A 26,367-nucleotide genomic window follows, 5' to 3' on the forward strand; every position below is an offset into this window, starting at 1 on the left:
TCAAGGCGGCCACACTTCAACAGCTGACAGCTGCCCAGGGTAAAATAAGAATTAATGTCTTGCTCTTTCTATACATACTTGGAGGTATTACCCAAAATAAATACACACGACTCGTAATAGCTGTAATTACTAGTCCTCAAATAACGCAAATGCTGAAGTAATGTTCAGTACACCATCCTTAGTCACCAACAGAAATTCTGCACTAATACCCATTACACCCTGCATGTATATTGTGAACATTTTCTCTAAATTATTTCGTTCAACCTAAGTCATTTCATTTATGGTTTTTCGTAACATAGCTACATGTTGCTGTGCCAAGATCTTGTTCACACTTCTTGGCTCATCACATCTCTCCTCAGATATGGCATGAACAGTTAACTAAATTAATAATATTCTAGCATCGCAAACCATTAGCATTAAACATCCTGTTCTCTGGATGTATTAAAGTTGCAGGTGGAGAAAAATAAGTCGTCAGATAGTGTTGGTAAAAACTGATGATTTGTGAATACAGTGCACAGTGTTTAGGTATATTAGTGAAATGTGTGATGTCCTTAGGTTAGTTAGGTTTAAGTAGTTCTAAGTTCTAGGGGACTGATGACCACAGATGTTAAGTCCCATAGTTCTCAGAGCCATTTGAACCATTAGTGAAATGTTCTGTTGAACATATGATAGCGAGTGGCTCTCTATTTGCAACAGTAAGTGGAGATGTTGTTCTCACGATAAGTTCTAGTCTACATATTTTAATGAGGTGTTTGAATAATATTGTTTTCGAGTCTAAATTACGTGTTTACAGATATGAGGGATCAACCTCATAGCAGTAATTTTGTCTATAATCTGAAAGCATACACATTATCTACTGTTCGATGTTTAGATATGTAGTTAGTCCAAAATCCATGTTCATTGAGGCATCGTTAAACACACATGTGTGTCTGTGACTATTTTGTTAAAAATTATTTTCAGATCGCGTTTATAATTTGTTTTCTGAGGCATAAATAATTATATATTACCGTATAACTTGATACTTTTGGCCTTTCCTCAATGTCTCGTGCTAGTAGTTCATTTTTACTACACAACATGTGCCTTGCAGGCTTATCAACTCCATATTCATATAAGTCTCGTGGAATATCGATTAATGCAAGCAGCAATATAACGAAACGATAAACGATAGTCTAGATAGAACAGGATCCTACCTCTGAAGATTTCCGATATGTACTGGTAGATGTTTCTGTCTCTTACAGAATGCATAACACCCCATTCCCCCACAGAAACAACACTCTGATAAGATTTCTGGATGACAAAAACCCATTGTGTGCTCTTTCCATACACTCAGGATGTAGATGGTAGTACTTCAATTTACTTTCATTGCGATGAAATACTAACAAGATGCATTTTGAAACATGTAGTATACTACATGCAAGTTCGAGGTTTGTTGCATGCTGTTTTCAGGGCATTTCAACTCTAACGGCCAGCAGTGCAGAGGCACATGCGATTGTTCTGAGGAAAAACAAATTGCAGGTAGAGGTGGACATAGTCCCCAAGGATAAATGTACACTTATGTTGATCCATTGTGCCTTCCAGAATCACAAGCTCACTTAGGGAATGCCAACAAAACAATCCCTAGATCATAATGCTCTGACGATTGTTGCAGAATGATTGCTTTCAGATGTCACAAGTAGTAAAGCTAAGGGGGGGAGGGGGGGGGGGAGGGGGGCGGGTTCAAGCGCATTTTGTTAGTGCAGGTAGCCTACATAAGGCGACTCAGAGGCAAACCTGCTAAGTGCTTTTCCATGTCAGCCTATTGTTCTCCTTTGATTGACAGGTAATTAACCTATTGTCCTGTTAAGTGGTTTTCCATGTCACTGTAGTTCAAAAATGGTTCAAATGGCTCTGAGCACTATGGGACTTAACAGCTGTGATCATCAGTCCCCTAGAACTTAGAACTACTTAAACCTAACTAACCTAAGGACATCACACACATCCATGCCCGAGGTAGGATTTGAACCTGCGACCGTAGCAGTCGCGCGGGTCACTGTAGTTAACCTACTGTTCCCCCCACCCCTCTCCCTCCTACAACCTCCTCCTCCCTCACTGCTACGGGTACACTTTCAGGTCTGAGTTACTGGAATAGGCCCCCTCTCATTCTTACCAATTTGATTGACTACTTAATTAAAATGATCAATTAGCTAACCTCTCTGGTGGGAAAGTGCCACGCCCTCCCTGACACACCTCCCAGGTGGGAAATTCAAATTTTGTCATATTTTCGAGAGTGCCACGCCCACCTGAACTTGGAATCAATTTTCGCGAGTTCCACGCAGACCTGGACTTGGAAGGAAATAGTTGAAGTCTCCACCACAATTCTCAGCCGACCGCAAGTCCCCTTACCAACCAATGTTGGTGGGCTAACGTGTACTAACGGGTACTAACATTCATTAACATATGCGACATTTTTGTCTAGAGAAATAAAAACACAAACACAAATTTTACATTATAATATATTTATTTATTCACGATCTACAATTATCATCAGCATGGAAAAAAATAAGTTCATTCTTTTTTAAACGCTGCAGCAGCTGTACAGTATTTGGAAAATAGCTGCTTCTTGTATCCCTCAAATTCAGCACATATATCTCGTAATGTTATAGGCGCATTGCAATAGTCTGGTATTCCATTAGTAAATTTGAGTTCAACATTTTCAACACCTATTTGAGGAATAGTACAAGACTTCTGCACTGCAGTTATATAGTTACTATAACAATGATCTACATCTTCTATGTGAATGCTACATGTGTGAAGTCAGTTAATGCTGTCACTGTATACAGCTTGAACATATGGGTGCCATCTATTTAGTCTCTGTATTGTACTAGTTACTGCCATGCCTAGATTGAATAAGTTATCAACAGTCGATTGCTGCTTGAAAAAAGGTCTCAGTCTGCACTAGGCTGATGGAGAGAGGAAGAAGTGTACTTTATTTATTTGAGAGCATTTTATTTATGGATGGAGTATGTGTATCACAGAACACATACCCCATAGCATACGGACCTACAAACTACTCTGACATAACTCATGTATAAGGCTCTACACACACGCCTGCTAATTGTAAACCGTCAGAAATAACGCATTCCACAGCCAACAGACATGAGAACCACTGGTAAATAATGCAGTACATTTACGTCATATCAAAATAATAATCCATCTAAAAGACTGTGACTGCTAATCGTCAACTTTCGAAATCATACACCACCCTTTATTTACACAATTAAGGACAGCACCACCACCCAGTGTATTCGCCACTCAGCACAGAGCCCAAATGACTTAGTTCATGTCAATGCCACTAGAGGACACTGTAGTGACGTCAGTTGATGACGCAAGTACCGTAATCTAAGATGGCGCCACCTAGTGGGTTCACCACTAGCTCCAGACCCCAACTGTCTTAGTACATTTTGTCGCCGCCAGAGGACGCCTCCGTAACACCAGCTGATGACGTAAGCACAGTTATCCATGATGGCGGCAAACAGTGTGTTCTCCACGAGGTCTAGTACTCAGTACCACCAGCACAGGCCGCTGTCGTCCGTTTCGTGATGCAAACCAAGATAGTGAGGTAAAATGGTTGGAAAACTACTCAGGCTGCTCTGGGCTGCTGGGAAGAGTAAGGATGGAGTGCACTCTATTTATTTTCAAACAACTTATTTAAGGGTAGAGTATATCTATCACACTGATACAAAACATCCACCCTCATGTGCCTGGGGTCATGTTGCACAGTCCACAGACACACAACCAACTCGTAATTTCAGTACACAATAGCAAACTGCTCCTAAATAATTTTTCACGCTGATGTGTAGACACGCTCAGTACTCGTAAACTGCCCAAATAGCGCATAGCACGGCCTATAGAGTCGCTCGCGAAATAATGCAATATACACGCGCAAGCACAGTCCACCGTCCCCTGTCCAATAGTGTGCACAGGCGGTAGTGATAAGTGACGCATCCGTCAGATGTTAAACCGAGCACAGCCCCTTCTCGACTTCCGCAGGCAAAAGGTTGGCGGCACCCCCTTTCATATGTAACACATGAGAAATTCCTGTCGGCAAGACACCGATGACGACGCGATCGCACGTACGGTCGACACGGCCATCAGCTGTCAAAGCACTCACGGACGTCCACTTAGGGCCGCGCGCACCACAACCTCCGTGAAGTGGGGCAGCCACAGCTCGGGTCCTGTGCGCTCCACCACAGTCCCCGAGCCGGCGTCGTCGAACACCGGTAAAAGTTCCATGCCCCTATACAGTCACTATTATACATACATCATAGCATTCCAAAGCATGCTCACGCCAGTTGCATATTCGAGGCATCTCCAGGAGCCACTTGTCTTTACCATTGAAGCCATAATAGCACAGAGCATGTTGACACACGAGTTCAGCCACGCATACACGTCCCAGCGTGACTGACACCTCGCCATCTAAAAGATTCTCAATGTTATTCTTACATCACATCGCTTTGGGGAAAAAGAGTATCAGCCAAGTCCAGATCTCCTTAATTTTATAGTGCCCCAGAAATAGTTGAAGCTCGCTTTCTTCTTGTCTCGGCTTTTATTCGCCAATATTCCTACCCTAACAGAACCTGTTTACGAAAATATCGCCCAATCCAGTCTTCCTGCCAGACATAACGTGACAGCCCTCTTGCTCTCAACATACGCAAATGTTCTCACCACTCCTATATCCCACCACAATCAATCGAGCATTCTCATTGGCTCTTATCGAATTTACCAATCGAATTACTAACGCCTTCGGTATCGAAGCACCATCCACCTTTTCTTTCTGTCGTTATTTTGCACGGATTGCTAAATTGCACTGACAGTTCCCTCAATCAGTATATCCCTCACGGTAGGACACACAGTCATCCTCTTTAATCAAGCCGTACCATAAACCATACTAACTTTACAATGCAATATATACACACTAACTATACAATACAATATATACACATTTGACACAAACACTCCACTTATCTTTTATATCTCTACATCACCCGAAAAAATTATCCTATACCTATACTCACACCGTCTATATACCAGAAGGCTCTCCATTCCTAGTGAAGCACTTTCAACCTGTTCTTTCTTTCTATACACGCGACACTCAGTGGCAATAAACTATTTTTCACTAATCACCATTTTGCAACGACAACTTGTAAAGTTGTCTACATGTCATCTGATACATACGAGACTCGCAAGAATATTAGGTTGTCAAACCGATCTCCAACCAGGCATTATATCAACACGTACTGTTTCGATGTAGTAAACATACAATTCCTAAATGGCTCTGAGCACTATGGGACTTAACATCTGTGGTCATCAGTCCCCTAGAACTTAGAACTACTTAAACCTAACTAACCTAAGGACATCACACACATCCATGCCCGAGGCAGGATTCGAACCAGCGACCGTAGCAGTCACGCGGTTCCGTACTGAGCGCCTAGAACCACTAGACCACCACGGCCGGCTACAATTCCTATCCTAGGCCTTACAAAATCACCCCTTTTACTTGAGAAAGCCCTCACTCAATCGAAGTCACTCTCAGAACGTATGTGCAAAGACTGGTTCATTTCCCCTCGGTACAAACGCGCTACTGTTTCTGTTCCAGACCTGACTGCTTGGTTGCTTTTCTGCACACATTTCCGGAACTCTTGGATTACAAGAACACAACTATTTTTGCAGTACTTTTCGATATCAAGCACACGGCAGTAGACGCCCGATCGCTCACACAACACAATTCCGAATATATAGAATGGAAATTATTTCTCTACAAACCTCAAACTTTAGGTAGGTCGAGCATGCTCTATACCACTAAGTAACTAGAAACAAACAGATGAAAAATGTTATTTCCACCCAATAATACCTATCTCGCTGATCTAACAAATTCCAAATCATTCCTATAATTTACAAGCCAGCTAAGGTATTTCTCATGTCTAGAGAACAGCAAACGTGTCTTCCACATGCCAGATGCACACACCACAATCGATCTTCTCTCAACTAATTAAAGGTCCGAAATGTGCAGAAGCAGTCAACTGAACAATTTACGCGGCAGCGAATAACAGTCCAGCACAAGAGCACCTCCATACACAATCTTCTCAAATTTCCACTTGATCTCGAAAGTTGCCCATCTTACGATCACGGTCTCAATTGAACGTCATTCGACCATGAGCTAAGTATCGGAAATATACTCTACCAAAGGCAGTGGCTCTGGAAATGGAAATATCTGTACCCGCCTTAAACTGAAAATACTCTTCCCTTTGCTATCACAGTATCCCAAGTCAAATCCATACCTTCCCTACAACAGGGCTTTGTCATCTCCTTTCCACAAACACATACTTCATAAACCTGATGCTCAAATACGTACATGTCACGCACCCACCGCTACTACTAATTATAATATTTCGTCAGTAAATCTTTGCCCACGATACGAAATAATACTGACCGAAAATCAACAATGCGTGTGCATGCCCCTTATGTTCTTCTTGCGAGTCCTACCACCATGTCATAGAAAGAGAGACAATTGACCAGGTGTTAAAGAAAAGAAAACCGATCCCAACAACTACTACATGTTACTCCCACAAGCGCTCCTGGTTCTACAGGTGCGCACAAATATCCATGTTGAAAACTATATCCGCTTTACAAATTGTAGTAAGACGTTACCTCTGAATTAAGTAGTTTTCTGTTTTCTGGACAAATACCGTGACAGTGTAATTTCTTTAATCGCTTCACAGAGACAGCGATCCTGTAATTTCTTTAATCGCTTCACAGGGACATGGGTCTGCATCTAGTGCGACGGCTGACGTAAATTGATTTTATACTTTCGACTACCGCGCCTCAGCTGCGCGAAGGCGCTTTACGACAGATAGCGCAAATGTAGGTACACCACTACGCATGCGCGGCCCGCTTCTGCTGCAGGGCGCGCCAAATTAGATAGGGGGCGCGGTATTAGCCTTCTCCACTGCGCAGGCACCGCCGCGTCAATTTTCGGTATACATAGAACGACGCGCACCAGTAATCCTCAGTCTCGTACTCACCTGAAGATGGCTGCATGTTTGTTAGCCGAAATATCGTGCCAAGATCTCAACGTGATCCGGCTGCAAGCCCGAAATATGATGGACCATACATCCTTCTTCACAGTTTTTCTACGCTGAACTAACTTACGGAATCGTAAAACGAAGAAACTACTTCCGTAAAACATTTACTTTACATCATACGAGCACAATATAGCTCTGCGGAGACGTATAGTGTCCACTGTTCACATCCGATCACAGTTCAAAAATTATACTATACATGCATCAGGTCTATATAAAATGATAGTTAGTAGCAGGGGATACATCCTACAACGAAACAGATAAACGCATAGCAGCAGCGTCTGACATGAGAAAATTACAAGTCATTCCCCCACTAACTCTGTAAACACAACATCTCTTGGACAAATGTGTACACGGGGATTGTAGCGCGTCACAAGCTCATACGTCTAACTTAGTTATGACGCTGAAGTCTCGATTTTACACACAAGATGCGACAAGCGCGATCGCATAAATCAAAGCTCGTTTAGACGAGTGTGTCAACTTTCTTCGCACATGAGATGGAAGTCCTCTGATGACCGACAGGTTTACCGTTAACGATCACAAGAAGACAGTGTCTTAAAGCACATACGGAACACGTATCTGTATTCAAGTAGAACGCAGGCTATGTCCCATGACAGATGCATCCGGAAAGAACCCTGGGAAAAAAAATTGACCTCCATCAACTTATCCTTCTCTATAACGAATCTGTCTGCAATTAAATCGTACCTTGTTACAACTCCATCTCAATCGATCACCCGGTCCATTCTCTGTTATCCTTTAACGCAGATGGAAGTAAGTTTAGAAATGAATAGTCCTGTCATCCCAAAAAGCATCAGATACAGTGGTCACCTCGCGTGTATCACTGGTACCTCAATAGACATACAGTATAATGCTTCCTCAGTGGGAAAAATTGACTGCCTCCATTATTCCCTCCGTTTCGATGTCCACGTTTTCCGGGATTCCTCCTGCTGCCACATATTTGGTACCATATACAAATTGTTCGGCGCGAACCAGAAGATAGCAAAGTACTTCCTAAATTTCACCGCATTTGGGTCTATATTCGGTCAATTTATGCCTATTAGCTCCTCATTTTTCGCAATTCAATCGATTTAGGTCAGGCCTACCCGTGCGATCATGACAAAACTTCTAGTTCTGTGTTCTAAAATTGCTTGTAAATGTAGCACAGCTGCCAACGCCTACTCCAAATGCATTGATCGGGAGGGGGGTGGGGGGGGGGGGTAATATAGAACTGTATTCAAATGTATCCAGTCACCTCCATATTCGGAGAGCGTTTGCTCTGTTTTCTGTATATCTATGTATATGCTTGCCTCGTGGAAGGGTCCCAGGACCCAGTCCCATCTGCTGGTGTACCAAATATCGAACGTAGAATACGTGTCTGTACTGTTGCAATGCACCTATAACATTACGAGATATACGTGCTGAATTTGAGGGATACAAGAAGCAGCTATTTTCCAAATACTGTGCTGCTGTTTCACCATTTACAAAAGAATGAACTTAACTTTTTGCCATGCTGATGATAATTATATATCGTGAATAAATAAATATATCTAGAATGTAAAATTTGTGTTTGTGTTTTTATTTGTTTAGACAAAAATGTCACATACGTTAATCAACGTTAGTACATGTTACCCCACCAACATGGGTTGGTAAGGGAACGTTGTGGCCGGTTGAGAATGGTGGTGGAGACTTTAACTATTTCCTTTCAAGTCCAGGTGGGCGTGCACTCGCGAAAATATGACAAAATTTGAATTTCCCGCCTGGAAGGTGTGGCACTTTCCCACCAGAGAGGTTAGCTAATTGGTAAATTTAATTAAGTAGTCAATCAAATTGATAAGAGTGAGAGGGGCCTATTCTAGTAACTCAGACCTGAAAGTGTACCTGTAGCAGTGATGGAGGAGGGGTTTGGGGGAGGGGGAGCAGTGGGAGGAACAATAGATTAATGGCAGTGACATGGAAAACCAATTAATAGGACAATAGGTTAAGTACCTGGCAATCAAAGAAGGACAATAGCATTGCCTGTGAGTGCATACCTGCCCCTGATGTAGGCAACCTGCACTAACAGAATGTACCAGCATCCCCTTCCTGAGGGGGGAGGGGAGTGGGATGGGGTGGGAGTAACAGGTTAAGTGCAGCGACATGTAAAAGCACTTAGAAGAACAATAGGTTAAGTACCTGTCAATCAAAGGAGACCAATAGGCTGACATGGAAAAGCACTTGACAGGTTTGCCCCTGAGTGCTTACATGCCCCTGATGTAGGCAACCTGCACTAACAAAATGCGCTAGCAGCCCCCTAGCTCTGCTACTATCACACACAATACATGCCAATGGCCCTTTGTCTGATGAAGTATAGAATGTGATTCGTAGGAAAAGGTCATCTATCGCCACTATGTGGGCGTCCAGTTGACATATTGGCATGTATATTCCAGCCTTCATCGTCAATGAACAGCATTCTGCATGGATGCATAAACCAAGTGCTTTCGTGCAGACGCACAAGCACCAATATTCACTGGACGATCGCTGAGGACACACTAAGGTAGCCCCCTTGATTAATCTGAGCGATCAATTGCATAGCTGTTGCGCATTTATTCTCCCATACACATCTCCACAGGCACTGTTCACCTCCATCATATATAGCTCCCAGTGCACCATGCTGGTTTATGATAGCGCCATTTTGCCATGCACAGAGTACATTAACCATGGCAGCACACGAACAGTTTACATATCTAGTAGTTTCCGTAAAGCTTCCATCCTTGGCCAGAAAGCCTATGATGAAGCCCTTTTTGACACCAGATAAATCGCCCCATTCCCACATTAAGACAATGGCTGCACTGTTCTCTGTGTCCCCAGACATGCTTTATTTGCTCTCCACTGTAGTGCTGCCACCTTTGGTCTGTGAGTGATTATTGCACGTTGACATGGAACATAATCAGTGGTCACATTAATGTTAATGGACTGTATAGAATAGTATCAATTTTTTCTGGAAGTGCAATGTATGATCCATGTAGAACAAAATGTTGTGAAAGCACACAGCTTAGTTTAACACAAGTTCTCAAAGTACTCAACCCAACACCTACAGAATAATATTCATGCGCTGAAAGCCCGAAACTCATTTTGCAGTATATATATTATCTTAGTGGGGCGGAGTATGGGGGGTGGAAAACAGTATCATCCATAACTGTTGACGACACTAGCGGACCCCAGAATAATAGGTTCAAAGGACTTCGCGAGCTCGATGACACAATTAGAACGACGTCTGCAAATTACAATTTCAAGTGCATACCATATCATCAGTCTGTCATTACGATATTTCTGAAAAGTATCTCTTCACACTTGCATGCTTTGGCTGCCAGGCTTGACTTGCTTGACTCTAAAACGATGTGGACAGCACATGATCCATTAGTCCAAAGAGTTTGGAAACTAGATTAATAAAAAACAGAGAACTCTTAATATGGTGATTTTAATGCTTCATATGTTCTTCAGTCTCCTCTCACTTGAGTACAGTGCACAGAATGTTCGTAGAATCTTGTGAAACTGTCAGATGTTCAATTCGCGCTTCACATTGGCTTGAAATTCGGTTTGTCGTAAAAGTGCGAATTTATGCACTTTGTCGTTCTGTGGTAGGTTTGTACTGATAACGTCAAGTCTCGTCACCTCCCTGATGATTTTTTTCCAGAAAAGAACTGTCAGCGTGTTTATTTCAGTCACGTCGCGGCAGGGGTCCACGTGTAGTTGTTTTTATTTGGCAGTAAAGATACGTGGGACCAATTTTGCACACATTTTTCTCTTCTTAATGAGAGTCTAGAGATTGTCTTGAACACATGATGTAGAGATCTTGCTTCATTGAGATTTGTGACGCAACAACGTTCAGCAAGTATGGCCGCACATCCTCTACTTAAAACTGCCTGCTCACAGCTGGCTGGTAGAATGTACATCTCATCTTTTGTTTACAGTTATTAGTTCAAACTGCCACGTAGTTACTCCGTTGACGACGCTTAGACGCCAGGAATAAGATCAGTCTCTGGACTTTTCGGATGGGCGGTCTCGATTCTGTCGGTTTGCCCTCCAACCAAAGTCTTCACACCTGAGGTCTGGTGTTGCCACTGGACTACGCCATGGATCTATTTTAATTGAAGTTACCTTCACGTTGACGGTTGTTGATAATTGGCTTGAGGTTCTTACATCCTGCTGATATTTACAAGAGTCTCTGTAGGTGAGCAAGATTTTGACACCTACTTTGACGGTGGTGCTCCAGCCAAAACACTCGACTCGCATTTTGCAAAATCTTCCTTCGGATTCAAGTGGGACTACTGAAAATAAGATGTAACATGGCCTTCGCGGATCACATGAGATGAGTGTCTTTGATAAAACTGTAGTTAATTTTCTGTCCTACTGCGACTGAAGTAATGTTTCGATTGTAGTAGCTATGCTATCGAAGAAACATTAAACGGTGATTATGCTTTTATTCTCTTCTGACAGAGTACGAGGAAAACGTAACGATTACCTATAGATGTAATTCCTTGTGATGTTCTTCGATCATCTCATACTATGTTAACGAAATTTACAGACACGAGCAGTGGGCGGAGTACGTGTCGCTCATGTACGTGCCCACATACTCGAGGATCGTGCCCTATGTGACTGGTGTGGGTCTTGGTTGGGTCCTCTTCTACAGCAAAGACAAGAAGTGCGGGATGAATGAGGTGAGTAGCTAGAAATGAATATCCGAGATTTTAGTTGCCTATCAGCTACCTGACGAGTATGTTCTAAATATAAGGCGTTTCATAAGATTTCGCTCGACAAATGTTCCTTTTCAAAATATAGATTATAGCAGCATAAACAGTAGACTCACGTGCTGCTGAATTACGAGATGCTTACCACGTGTGGGGTACTGGTAGTGCTCCTATAGCGCTAATTACAGAGGTCGTCCATCATGTTGGCATGGATTTCACAGTAATTATTGGGAAGTTAGGCTGATATATGACTGTTCACCATTGCTCACACGCCATCCGACCAAAAGTACCCCGTATTTAATGCAGATTTAATCACTGCGTGTCACGAGACGCGGAACTTCCAGTATAAAGTAGAGAAGCTGTAACAAGAGAATTAGTCAGTCAGGGCGTGTAACGAGATGAGGAACTGTCAGTATAAAGTAGAGAAGCTGTAACAAGAGAATGAGTCAGTCAGGGCGTGTAACGAGATGAGGAACTGTCAGTATAAAGTAGAGAAGCTGTAACAAGAGAATTAGTCAGTCAGGGCGTGTAACGAGATGAGGAACTGTCAGTATAAAGTAAAGAAGCTGTAACAAGAGAATGAGTCAGTCAGGGCGTGTCACAAGACACGGAACTGTCAGTATAAAGTAGAGAAGCTGTAACAAGAGAATGAGTCAGTCAGGAGAGCTCAGTGACTTCGAATGTGGACTAGTCATCGGATGTCACCTGAGCAACAAATCCATCAGGCAAATTTCAAACCTTTCACAGCTACTCAAGTCGACACTGTTGGTGATGTGATCGTCAAGTGGAAACGCGAAGGAACAACCACAGCTAAACATAGTCCACGCAGACCTCACGTACTGACGAGCACTGAAACGAGCGATTTGGAGTGATGAATCACGCTACTCCCTCTCGAATGGTTTGGGTTTCGCCAATGGATGGAGAACTTTACGTGCCATCATGCATTGTGCCAACAGTGAAGTACAGAGATAGCTACGTTGTGGTATGGGATGTTTTTCGCGCTTAGGGTGTGATACCCTGATAGCAATTAAAAAAATCGCTAAATGCAGAAGGATATGAACGCATTTTACATCATGCATACTGTGTACTGTGGAGGAACATGACGATGACTCTCCATATCAGCATGACAACGTACCGTGTAAGCATCTGTGAGGCAAAGGTTTGTGAAAATTAACATTCCCGAACTGGACTGGTCTGGCTAGAGTCCCAAGCTGAAATCAGTGGAACATATTTGGGATGAGTTATAACGTCAACTTTGCTCGAAACCCTAGCGTCCGACATCTGAAAGTGTCCCAGTGGAGCTCAAGCCGTCAAAAGATGAAGGGTAAAAAACATCCAATATTAATATCCACTGATATGGGTTCAGATACTTTTGATGAGTGCATCTCTGTCTGTAGCATTTTAGATGCGCTCAGTACACATTAGTCATGTGATGGGCATAGGAGCTGGAGGGAGTTGAGCTCACAAGCACTTTGCTTCCCGCCGTTCATGGAATATTGCTCAAACCACTCTGCCACAATCCAGAAGTGATGCGATAGTGCATCTGTGGCTGATAGTACTGGTCACCTGCAGCTGCGGAATAGTGAAGGAAAATAAGCGGATTCGCACGTTCTGATGATATGTTCCAGCGTCGTTCATTGGCCAAATATGAACAATCCTCCCTCCTACAACCCACACATGGGCACACAACACTTGCCAGAATGGTGACGTGTCGGCAATAGGTGTTTATTGCTTCGTGTGGATGCCGATAGCTCGTATCTTGCACTAAGTACTGCAACTCATCAGTTTGGATGATCTCTCCCAATGATGATTTTTTATGCCCTGTGACGTGGCGTGAAATGAGGCATACGTTATAAGTGGCACCGTCTGCATCCCATAGCAAGAAGCCGGTTCTGGATGGTGTCGTAGCTTACCAATATTGTTGTGGTCCAGGAGAATATTCTTCTACATCTGCGAATCACACTTAAATGCCCGGCAAAGAATTCATCGAACCACCTTCACACTAATTCTCCATTATTCCATTCTCGAACAGCGTGCGCAAAAAACGAAAACCTATATCTTTCCGTGTGAGCTCTGATTTACATTATTTTGTTATAATAATTGTTTCTCCCTATGAAGGTCGGTGTCAACAAAATACATTACTGGCCATTAAAATTGCTACACCACGAAGATTACGTGCTACAGACGAGAAATTTAACCGACAGAAAGAAGATGCAGTGATATGCAAATGATTAGCTTTTCAGAGCATTCACACAAGGTTGGTGCCGATGGCGACACCAACAACGTTCTGACAAGCGGAAAGTTTCCAACCGATTTCTCATACACAAAGACCAGTTAGTTTCCAACCGATTTCTCATACACAAACAGCAGTTGACCGCGCGTTGCCTGGTGAAACGTTGTTGTTATGCCTAGTGTAAGGAGTAATGCGTATCATCACGTTTCCGACTTTGATAAAGGTCGGATTGTAGCCTATCGCGATTGCGGTTTATAGTATCGCGACATTGCTCCTCGCGTTGGTCGAGATCCAATGACTGTTAGCAGAATATGGAATCGGTGGCTTCAGGAGGGTAATACGGAACGTCGTGCTGGATCCCAACGGCCTCGTATCACTAACAGTCGAGATGAGATGACAGGCATCTTATCCGCATGACTGTAACGGATCGTGCAGCCACGTCTCGAACCCTGCGTCAACAGATGGGGTCGTTTGCGAGACAACAACGATCTGCACGAACAGTTCGACGACGTTTGCAGCAGCATGGTCTATCAGCTCGGAGACCATGGCTGCGGTTACTCTTGACGCTGCATCACAGACAGGAGCCCCTGCGATGGTGTACTCAACAACAAACCTGGGTGCACGAATGGCAAAACGTCATTTTTTCGGGTGAATCCAGGTTCTGTTTAAAGCATCATGATAGTTGCATCCGCGTTTGGCGACATCGCGGTGAACGCACATTGGAAGCGTGTATTCGTCATCGCCATACTGCCGTATCACCCGGCGTGATGGTATGGGGTGCCATTGGTTACACGTCTCGGTCACTTCTTGTTCGCATTGACGGCACTTTGAACAGTGGATGTTACATTTCAGATGTGTTACGACCCGTGCCTCTACCCTTCATTCGATCCCTGCGAAACCCTACCTTTCAGCAGGATAATGAACGACCGCATGTTGCAGGTCCTGTACGGGCCTTTCTGGATACAGAAAATGTTCGACTGCTGCCCTGGCCAGCACATTCTCCAGATCTCTCACCAATTGAAAACGTCTGGTCAATGGTGGCCGAGCATCTGGCTCGTCACAATACGCCAGTCACTACTCTTGATGAACTGTGGTATCGTGTTGAAGCTGCATGGGCAGCTGAACATTCCACGCCATCCAAGCTCTGTTTGACTCAATGCCCAGGAGTACCAAGGCCGTTATTACGGCCAGAGGTAGTTGTTCTGGGTACTGATTTCTCAGGATCTATGCACCCAAATTGCGTGAAAATTTAATCACATGTCAGTTCTAGTTAATATATGTGTCCAATGAATACTCGTTTATCATCTGCATTTCTTCTTTGTGTAGCAATTTTAATGGCCAATAGTGTATTTTCGCATTCGAAGGAGAAAATTGGTCATTGAAATTTCATGAGAAGCTCCAGCTGCAACGAGAAACGCCTTTGTTTTAATGGTGTCCAACATAAATTCTGTATCACGTCCCTTACACGCTCTCCCCTATTACTCGATAATGCAAAAGGTGCTGCTCTTCTTTGAATTTCCTCGATGTACATCGTTAATCCTATCTGGTACGGATCCCACACTGCCCAGTAGTACTCCAAAAGAGGACGGTCAAACGTAGTGTAGGAGTCTCTTCAGTAGATCTGTTGCATCTTCTAAATATTCAGCCAATAAATCAGTCTTTGGTTTGCCTTCCCAACAACATTTTCTGTGTGTTCTTTCCAATTTAAATTTTTCGTAATTGTAAATCCTGGTATTTAGTTAAAGTTATGGCCTTCAGATGTGATTTATTTATCGAGTAACAGAAGCTTAACGGATACGTTTTAGCACTCACATGGATGACCTCACACTGTTCATTTTTTAGGGTCAAATTCAAATTTTCGCACCATACAGATATCTTCGATTAGTGAGTGATTTGTTGATTTGTTGGAATTGTGCCCCGTTTATTCACTGATATAATCTGCGGCATTTGGCCGCGCCCCATTTCAAGAACAATGATCTACACTACGTACCTACTATGCAAGCCAGCATATGGTGCATGGTGGAGTGTACCCTGTACCACTGCTAGTCATTCCTTTTCCTGTTAGACTAATAAACGGGGCGAAGGAAAAGCGACTGTCTATATGCTTCCATACGAGCCCTGATTTCTTTATCTTTTCTTCATGGTTTTCATGAGGAGCGTACGTTGTTGGCAGTAGACAACTTCCGCTCTCTGTGACAAACTTACCCAGTAATGTTTCGAGAAATGAGCGTATCCTTCCATCCAAGAAATCCCATTTGGGTTCGCAGCATTTCCATAATACTCGTATGTTGATCGAACCGACCGGTAACAAATCTAGCAGCATCCCTCTGAATTTTTTCGATGTCTTCCTTTAGGCCGACGTGGTAGCGATTCGAAGCACTTGAGCAGTACTCAAGGATGAAATTTCTCATTTTAAGAATGTGGAAAGAGCGATCTGTTTTACTTGGAAAGCCGAATTTGATGGCAAAACCATCAACGTGAGTTTACTGCCATGCTCCTAAAAACCACTGCAGCACGGGTGTGGCTTTCTAACACGGATAGTTATCCTGATGGAAGATTCCATCGCTTTTGAGGAAGACATCAAGCATAAGGGGTTCAGATGGTCCCTAATAATGTTCATGTAGTCCAAAGCTGTTATGGTGCCTTCCACTACTACCACAGAGTCCATAGAAGCCGAGGAGAATGTCCCCTATAACATAACACTGCTCCCACCTGCCTGCGTCCATTGTGCGCTGCATGTTCGCCTAGATGATGACGCATCAGGGCATGACCATCGACCTGATACAACAATAAACGGGATTAATCCGACCATGCGACACGATTCCATTGATCCGCGGTCCAATCGCGAAGATCTCGCGCCCACTGTAATCGTAATTGATGACGTTGTTGCGTCAGCGTGGGAACACGTAGGCTTCCTCTGCTATGGAGCAACATGTTCAGCACTGTGCACTGAACAGTGTGCTTCAAAACGCCTTTGCTTGAACCACCACCTACCACAGATCACCGCCTGTCCTACATTAGAGAGCGGGCAAACCTCCGATCCCTATGTTCTTGATTAGATATGGACGCCCAACTTCTTGTCACCTATTCGTATTTTCAGTGTTCTTCAACTACTCTTCATAGATCCTCACGAGAGTAGCGAAGAGCCGACCAGCTTCGTCGTTTCCGAGATGCTCGCTCCCAGGCACTGGCCCACGACAATCTAGCTTTTGTTAAAGTCGTTTAAGTCGGCTGATTTCCGTATTTGTGCCACTTGTCGTCGCTAGAAGACTCCCCGTTTGTCTCTGCTCGCTCATGTACTTCTCTTACCGCGTCAAGTGCCCTGAGGGCCACCAGGCAGCATGTAACCTCGAGGTGGGCTGTGGTCATAATGTTCTGGCTCATCAGTGTTTGTTGTGGCTATTGTTATTTTAGTACGTGTGTTGTTTGCGACTCCAGACGCGCCACTTTACACATTACCACATGACTACCTGCATCTGTCTCTTTGGCCTCTGACTTTCCCAGTAGTTCGCACCAGGATAAGAGGTAAAACCAGATAAATTAGCATATGGTAACACTAGCAGGTCACCAACAGACTTTGTGTGGAAATGTCATAACAGGACTTTAATAATGCTGGGTTCGATGCCATAATTACAAATGAAATACTTGCTTGTAACCGTAGTTTATTCCGCTGACCCAAGTGGCCAACTAGTGGTGGTTTCTTATCAGTAGCAAGATAACAAAAGGATTAATTGTCTTATACTTATGGTTCTAAGCTTAGAAAGCATCACTACGATAGATGCAGGCATGAATACGGTCATACACAGTTAATCATCCATGAGTGTTACTAAGACAAGCCTGCCTTCTAGCTCGGTCTGTCACGAAGTGGCCGAGTATATGATGTTATCGGCGCTACTCGTACTCTGGCCAGTGGCCACCACACCTCTTTGTCGATCCTTAAGATTTTGAAAGTGATGAACTCTGATTCGCAAGAAATTTTACACGTGTTGAATGTTCGAGCGCCAAAGTGTGTTTACAAGAGAACGGTCGAATCCAACACGTCGAAACCTACCCTGAAAGTTTTCCCGCAGGACGAATAAACCGAAGAAGCGCGCTCTCAAAATTTTACCTGCTAAGGCTATCAGCAAGTTTTTTTTTTTTCAGTGTTACGGCTGTTCGTTTTTGCTGCACAAAGAACCGCCTATAACCTTGTACAGCCCTCCCTGACTTGCGCGTGACTCGGCGAATAGGCAGACGCAGCCGTGACAAGAAAACGTAGTGCAACGTAGCGCTATTACATTTTTTTGAATAACTTGCAGTTCATGTTGAAAGTTAAACTGTTGCAGATGTAACTGTCTTACAAGTGACAAGCAAAGGGGAAAAATCTAGGCAGTGTATAATTTTACATTACAGACGACTTCCAACAACTGGGACTTCCATTTTCTGACATTAAATATTTTATAACAATTCTTGTAGCGCACTTCTTATGATAATTTAATAACGTGCATTGTAATAACAATGAAACAGTTCCTTGTTTATTCCCTATAATCTTCACAAAAATGCAAGTGTTATTGGATGATGAAAACAAACATTTTCCATACACCACGCATACCTGAAAAAAAATTAATGCACTCAGGCTCTTTAGAGTAATTACTAATTTTCTTTAGACATAACTGGAATGCCGTAAGAAATGACCATGGCCATTGTTCTGCATATTGTCCTGCGTACCAGGTATACTTTAAAATTCTTAAAATGTGGTGATGCAAACTGACAATGCAGAAATAACTGAAGCTTAACAATACTGTTCCACTGAAAAATCTGAAATGACAACAGCACAGCTTTCGGAAATTGTACTGTCGGACAACTTGAAAGATACTATACACTGTTGAGGTTTTTTAATCGAAAGCCTGAATCACACCATTAATTCCGCGTGGTATCCGAATTGTATTAACATCTTTTCGTCGTCCCCTAAAGGACAGAGGTGACGTTATGTTCAGACCAAGAACTGAATTATTTTCTGCAACTAGTAAGAAGACGTTTTGGATATAACATTGAAAATTGTTCTCTGCTACTTTTCCAGATTTTGTTACCATGATTACAAGATTTTTGGAAGTAAACAGCCCTTTTCTGAATTTTTCGTCCTACTTTCCCGCGAATTCCTTAACACAGAATGTAACTGCGAAAACAGAAATTCATTGATACTCAACACTGGCGTTGTTGTATACGAATGTGTTATATCAGTCATCGACTGCACGAATGACTCTGGTTTTTTTCTCGCTCGAATGCAATTTGCACACTGTTCTTGCCCGAAATCTGATTGATTGGCTTCATACACAGCATTTTAGGGGATAACAAGAAACTTCGTCTTCACGTCAGGTGCGAATTTATCTGTAGTATTACCTATTAATGACATCCCCTCTGCACGTTCACTTGAAGTAAGCTTCGTAATTTTGCCACTTCTTTTTCCGTATAATTTCCTGAATCTGTTTAAGCAGGTCGAAGAAGCCTGGAAATAAGAAATGTTAAACCCACTTGCAAGTCAGAAGGCCCAGTCTCATGGAACTCTCTCGGCAACAGTGTACTGAAACTCACGAGCAGTTATAAACCATTCGAATACCTTTTATTTCACACTTCTGCTAGTTTCAGTTTGGCTCATATTTCTTACTTTGTATAAACCTTTCTTCCGTTTATACAATTCAAGTACAGATCTTACGAAATGAAACCGACTTTGCTCAGTGCTTAACTTTATGCACTTCTTACTCCTTTGTTTAACCAAAAAAAATTACAGCCTTATCTTTTTCTCTGAAGCTATCACTGCACATGTTTTCTTTTGTCTTGGAAAGTACTCTATTTTTGTTCTATACTTTATTAGCACAATGATCATCGTTCGAAATATAATTCACGGAGTCGTCCGAGTTATTTCCTGTTTCTTCTAACGTTTCCACACTTTCTAACGAAATGTCGACATCATTTGAATGATATACGAAGAATTAACTACTAAGTAATACATATCTAGGTGCTCAGGAAAAGTTGGTGATTTTGATTGCATCCCACGTTCTTCACGTTTCATGCTGCACATGCTCTGTCTGTTATGGCTACAGAAGAGATGTCCAGTTCTCCAACCGCCAAGCGAGCAATAAATTGGCAATTTTCAATTTTTAGCAGCTAAAATTTTGGCAGTGTGTTCCTTTTGGTGTATTCTTCCTATAAAAAAAATTCAGGGCCGGTTTCGACATGTCGGATTGGACCGTTCCGTCGCGATTCCCGTTATGTACGGTAATGCCATCAGCTACCTTGTCTCGGATGTCTCTTGGAAGGATACTTGCGCCAAACAAAGTTTGGCCGTTTCCGTCCACCCTGTGTCGTTTGAGTACGCTGTATCCATATACTCAGCACTGCGGACTTTTTCTCCTGCCGTGCAATTAAATGCTGATAAAATTACCGATACTCCGAACCCTCTGCTCTCTAAAAGTTCGCTAGCGCTTTTTCCATTCCAGTCCCACTCCGCCACCTCGTCGTAAGTTGAATTAATTGCGAGGTATGACTTCTCTGTATGCTCGGACCTTCGATGCGCACCACGGTTAATTTTGGCAGTGGGTGTTTTTTTCCATAAGAAGTTCCTCGGGACACAAGCGTAACCTAGTGACGAGTGCAAAGTTCAGCGCCTGTACGACCTCGGAATGTCCTATACATCGAGCCTCATGATTTGGCCAAGATAAAATGCACTGTGCTATACATGAATGTATTTAACCAGTGGTCTGCTTCGACCATTCCCTCTCGATATAAAGATCACCTCACTACAGTTCATGTGTATGATAATGAGGTATGCACCTGGAAATGGAACATGTGAGTGACCCTGACAAATCAATCGTAGCTGTGAAATTGGTGTTAAATTAATAATTGTGGGTGTGGGGGGAGGGTACGTTCATCTACTAAAATTAAAATGGAATTCATTAAAACCATGGTTTGCCCATATGTAAACACAGGACATGAAATTACAAATCGGATTATCTCACAAATCGGAGATGCGTGTAGAATGTAATCTGACTCTGTAGACATCAGTTCATTATGATATAGAATAGGGAAGGGCACACCAGGAAAAAATTGAAGACTCTTGTACGATATACCAAACTGAACAGCAAGTGCGGTGTTGGATTGGTCATGATTGGGTCGATTCCGAAAAGTGAGGGGGTGAAACATACATGAAGACCAATTAGCAATAGCATGACCCGGAAAACTCAAGACGCATGACCGATGTAAGTCCCTAGTTACTTGAAGCATATACAAAGGCACCTATTGTCATATCATTGCTACTGCTCGCCCATTGCTGCCTGAACCTACACTTAACATGTGGTGAGCTTGCACTGTAGCAGTTGGTGGATTGCAGAAGGCCATCGAGCTTCTCTTGAATGACGGACATGGGCGTCTTACTATTCTGCAAGCTCAAAGCTCTAACCTGAATGACGAATCTTGGATATCTCTGTCAAATTCTGAATCGTGAATCTTGAACCTAGAATCTCAAATACTGAATTTTGAATGAAGCTGTAGCTTACGCTCTGCCATTCCTTCATTCGTGATGCTCCCAAGAATTACATGTAAGTCAACCTGACGGATCGTCTCACGTCTCACCCTCAGCCAATGAGAGTCTACGGCTGTAACATTTCTCTCTGTTGCGCTGAATTTTTGTTATAGGTGTAGCCAAAGTTTTTTTATTTTTTTATTTATTTAAAGGAAAAACAAGTGATGGGATACCGCTCCTTCAGAAACTTGCGTGATCCGACGAATGGTATAATTCTTTTTCTAAAGTTTCCGAGCATCGACCAAGCAGAACGTGGCTTGGTTTCCGTGTCCAGAACTCCACGTGGACTGTCCCTAAATAGTGACACTAGCAAGCCATCGGCAGACTACAAAGCTGTCCCTTAGCCTTTAATTGTTAACATGGCGTCCGACAAATGCCCAGCACATTTACGGTAGCTAAATTTATTTTCGTTCACCAATTTTTCATTCGTATGTTGCTCATTTTTGTTAGCGTTTGACAGTTATTTAGTGGCTGGAGATTTCCTAGACCCCTACATCAACACTTCCGTTACAAGACAGTGTCGAAGAAGTAGGTGTAAATTCGTTTACTCATGCTTTCCTGTCACTTTGAAGCTTTTGAATTTGGAATTCTCATTAATGATTTTATTTTTGTAACAGATGATGGAAGAAGACGCTTCCAGTTGCTTCGTTGAGGAGGTTTCAGATGAAGCTGCCTGTGTAGTTGGGCTGTCTTCCGATTCTGTATCAGACTACTGTATCGAGTCTCAACATAACACCACTAGTAAGCAGTCTGGTGATTCAGATGATGCAGATTCAGACTTGTCCAATTTTTTCATAGGCAAAAACAAGAGTACAAAATGGAGGAAGGTTCCTGTCAATCAGAGAGTCAAAGCTAGAAGGAGCAATATCATAACTCCTTTTCCTGGAATAAGGGGATCGGTAAAGATTTGTAAATCTTTCAATGATTGTTTCTCTGCGCTAATAGACATCACACGTATTAGTGCTATTACAATAAGTACAAACATAAAAATTGATAAAGACAGAGAAAAGAATAAGAATGGCAGAAATGCATATTTGATTATACTGAAGTAAAAGCCGTCATTGGACTTCTGATTTTAGCAGGATCCATTCTCTCAAGTCACCGAAACTTTCTGAAGCCAACTTGTAATACAATTGCTATTTATACATTCTTCTAGAGAGAAGCGTACGAAATTAAAATAAAACTGTTGTTTTCCGATCTAATAACTGGAGTTGGGATTCCGATCACAGTTGAGATTTCTTCGCACTTTTCTCGTTTTATCCCATTATTCTAAGAAAGTGTGCACGCCATCTACAGTGTCCTCCTCCTCAACCAGAACTATCCCATTTTTATATTTTTTTTAAAACGTAGCAGGCCTTTCAGTTTTCTTCTCAACAGAATTGAACTGCTTTATTTATGAACACTATTCCATCGGAGCGTACTCTTCGATACTGTATATTTGGACGGTGACAATCCATTTCAGCCGATGCTAAGGATTCGCATAAGTAGTAACGCACTATGACCATAACGTGACTATACAACGCCGAGACACGTGTGTCCATCGAGTACTGTCGGGTATTGCCAGACGCCTGTGGTCTCATCTGTACGTGAACAAAGTTTAGTTAAGCGTTCTGCCGTTGGCAATTGTAAAATGAATAAGTTATAGTTAAGATTTAAACTAATAAATCTAAAGTAAACCTGACAGAAAGGCGAGATGTTCCAGTGAACAAAAAAGCAAATATAGAGAAAACAGCAGCGCAACTGGTGCTGCGCTAGGCGCTGTTAGATTGTAGGTACCCAAGGGGTGGGCGGTCCACACGCACGGCCTCTGTTCCTTCGCCACGGGAGAGGCTCTTCTACTTGGTTACATGCTCTATGTTCACAGCCCGACGTCCACGTCCACTCGCCCCCACTCACCTTGCATTTGGTTTCATACGATCGTGAGACGCCCTGTTGATAAATGTCAGCCTCGCGTATGTGCTGTTTACCGTAAGAGGGCCCCGCCAGATAGGCGCCCCCAATTCGCCGAAATGTTGATCCCCTGAAACGGCGCTTGTCGACCGACCACCTGAACTGACTGGTCGACACAGCAGGTGGCCACTGTGGTCTCATCTACATCTACGTCATTACTCTGCTATTCACAATAAAGTGCCTGGCAGGGGGTTGACTGAACCACCTTCGAGCTGTCTCTCTACCGTTCCACTCTCGAAAGGCGCGCGAGAAAAACGAGCACTTAAATTTTTCTGTGCGAGCCCTGATTTCCCTTATTTTATCGTGGTGATCATTTCTCCCTATGTAGGTGGGTGCCAACAGAATGTTTTCGCAATCGGAGGAGAAAACTGGTGATTGAAATTTCGTGAGAAGATCCCGTCGCAACGAAAAACGCCTTTGTTTTAATGATTGCCACTTCAATTTATGTATCATGTCTGTGGCACTATCTCCTCTATTTCGCGATAGTACAAAACGAGCCGCTCTCCTTTGAAATTTCTCGATGTCATCCGTCAGTCCCACCTGAAGCGGATCGCACACCGCACAGAAATACTCCAGAACAGAGCGGACAAGCGTGGTGTAAGCAGTCTCCTTAGTAGACCTGTTGCACCTTCTAAGTGTTCTGCCAATGAATCGCAGTCTTGGTTTGCTCCACCAACAACATTGTCTATGTGATCACTCCAATTTAGGTGATTTGTAATTGTAATTCCTAAGTATTCAGTTGAATTTATAGCCTTCAGATTTGTGTGACTTATCGAGTAATCGAAATTTAGCGGATTTCTTTTAGTATTCATGTGAATAACTTCATACTTTTCTTTATTCAGGGTCAATTTACACTTTTCGCACCATACAGACGTTGTTGTTGTGGTCTTCACTCCTGAAACTGGTTTGATGCAGCTCTTCATGCTAGTCTATCCTGTGCAAGCTTCTTCATCTCCCAGTACCTACTGCATCATACATCCTTCTGAATCTGCTTAGTATATTCATCTCTTGGTCTCCCTCTACGATTTTTACCCTCCACGCTGCCCTGCAGTACTAAATTGGTGATCCCTTGATGCCTCAGAACATGTCCTACCAACCGATCCCTTCTTCTAGTCAAGTTTTACCACAAACTCCTCTTCTCCCCAATTCTATTCAATACCTCCTCATTAGTTATGTGATCTACCCATCTAATCTTCAGCATTCTTCTATAGCTCCACATTTCGAAAGCTTCTATTTTTTTCTTGTCTAAACTATTTATCCTCCATGTTTCACTTCCACACATGGCTACACTAGATACAAATACTTTCAGAAACGACTCCCTGGCACTTAAATCAATACTCGATGTTAACAAATTTCTCTTCTTCAGAAACGCTTTCCTTGCCATTGCCAGTCTACATTTTATATCCTCTCTACTTCGACCATCATCAGTTATTTTGTTCCCCAAATAGCAAAACTCCTTTACTACTTTAATTGTCTCATTTCCTAATCTAATTCTCTCAGCATCACCTGACTTAATTCGACTACATTCCATTATCCTCGTTTTGCTTTTGTTGATGTTCATCTTATACCCTCCGTTCAACTGCCCTTCCAAGTCCTTTACTGTCTCTAGACAGACCATACAGATATGTTACCTAAATCATTTTGCAATTCGTTTTGGTCATCTGATGACTTTACAAGACGGTAAATGACAGCATCATCTGCAAACAATCTGATAGCTACTCAGATTGTTTCCTATGTCGTTAATATAGATCAGGATCAATGGAGGGCCTATAACACTTCCTTGACGAACGCCGGATATTACATCTGCCTTATTCGATGACTTTCCGTCTATTACTTCGAACTGTGACCTTTCTGACAGGAAATCACGTGGTCCTGGCCCGTTTCTGGCCCCCGGTCCTTACTGCACCCCTTGCAGTTCTACGAGAGCTGCCTTGGCTATGGCACAGCTGCTACGATCAGTAACTACATACAGTCTCACTACTTTCTAAAATAGGGAAGAGTGATCTCTGCAACCGTAATTTCTGTCGCATACAGCAATGGAAATCACTGTAAAGGCATGGATATTTGCAGGAAAATTAAAATTGTCCGTTGGAATAGTTGTGCATAATGTATATGCAATAGTTTGAATCCAGTATGCCGACAAATTCAGTCAAATGATATCGCATTTGATGTCAGCAGTTCAGTGCAGAAGACATCAACGATTCAGGTGGTAGAGTGTGGAACTGGGTATAAAGGCAGTCGGCTCTCTGCTGTATTAAACCTACGTCTGCATCATACTCTGCAAGCCACCTTATGGTGTGCGGTGGAGGTTACTTTCGGTACCCTCCAACCCTGTTCCACTCGTATACAGTGCGTGGGAAGAATTATTGTCGGTAAACCTCTGTATTGGCTTTAATTTCTCGAATTTTCTCCTCGTGGTCAATGCAGGAGATGTACTGTTTAGGGGGTGGGGGAAGTAATATGTTGTCCGACTCCTCCTGAAAAATGCTGTCCCGAAATTTCAATAGTAAATCTCTCCGTGATGCACAACGCCTCTCTCGTAACGTCTGCCAGTGGAGTTCGTTTAGCATCTCCCTAACGCTCTCTCGCCAGCTAAACGTTCCTGTGACAAAACGCGCCGCACTTCGTTGGATCTCCTCTATCAGTCCTACCTTATAGGGATCCCAGATAGATGAACAGTACTCAAGAATCAGAGCAACAAGCGCCTTATAAGCCACTTCTTTCGTGGTTGAGTTACATTTCCTTAGGATTCTTCCGATACGTCTGCGTCTGATGACTGCT

General features: G+C 42.9%; 1 protein-coding gene across 1 annotated transcript in view; it reads left to right on the plus strand.

Annotated features, from left to right (window-relative positions):
• The window catches only part of LOC126412212 (nose resistant to fluoxetine protein 6-like), a 552,579-nt gene that overhangs the window by 469,530 nt on the left and 56,682 nt on the right, over window positions 1–26,367 (plus strand). Inside the window, exon 8 of the mRNA XM_050081695.1 lies at window positions 11,683–11,815. Coding sequence (XP_049937652.1) covers window positions 11,683–11,815 — 133 coding nt within the window. The remainder of the gene's footprint in view (window positions 1–11,682; window positions 11,816–26,367) is intronic.

Source organism: Schistocerca serialis, chromosome 7 (assembly GCF_023864345.2).
Source record: "Schistocerca serialis cubense isolate TAMUIC-IGC-003099 chromosome 7, iqSchSeri2.2, whole genome shotgun sequence".
Lineage (NCBI taxonomy): Eukaryota > Metazoa > Arthropoda > Insecta > Orthoptera > Acrididae > Schistocerca > Schistocerca serialis.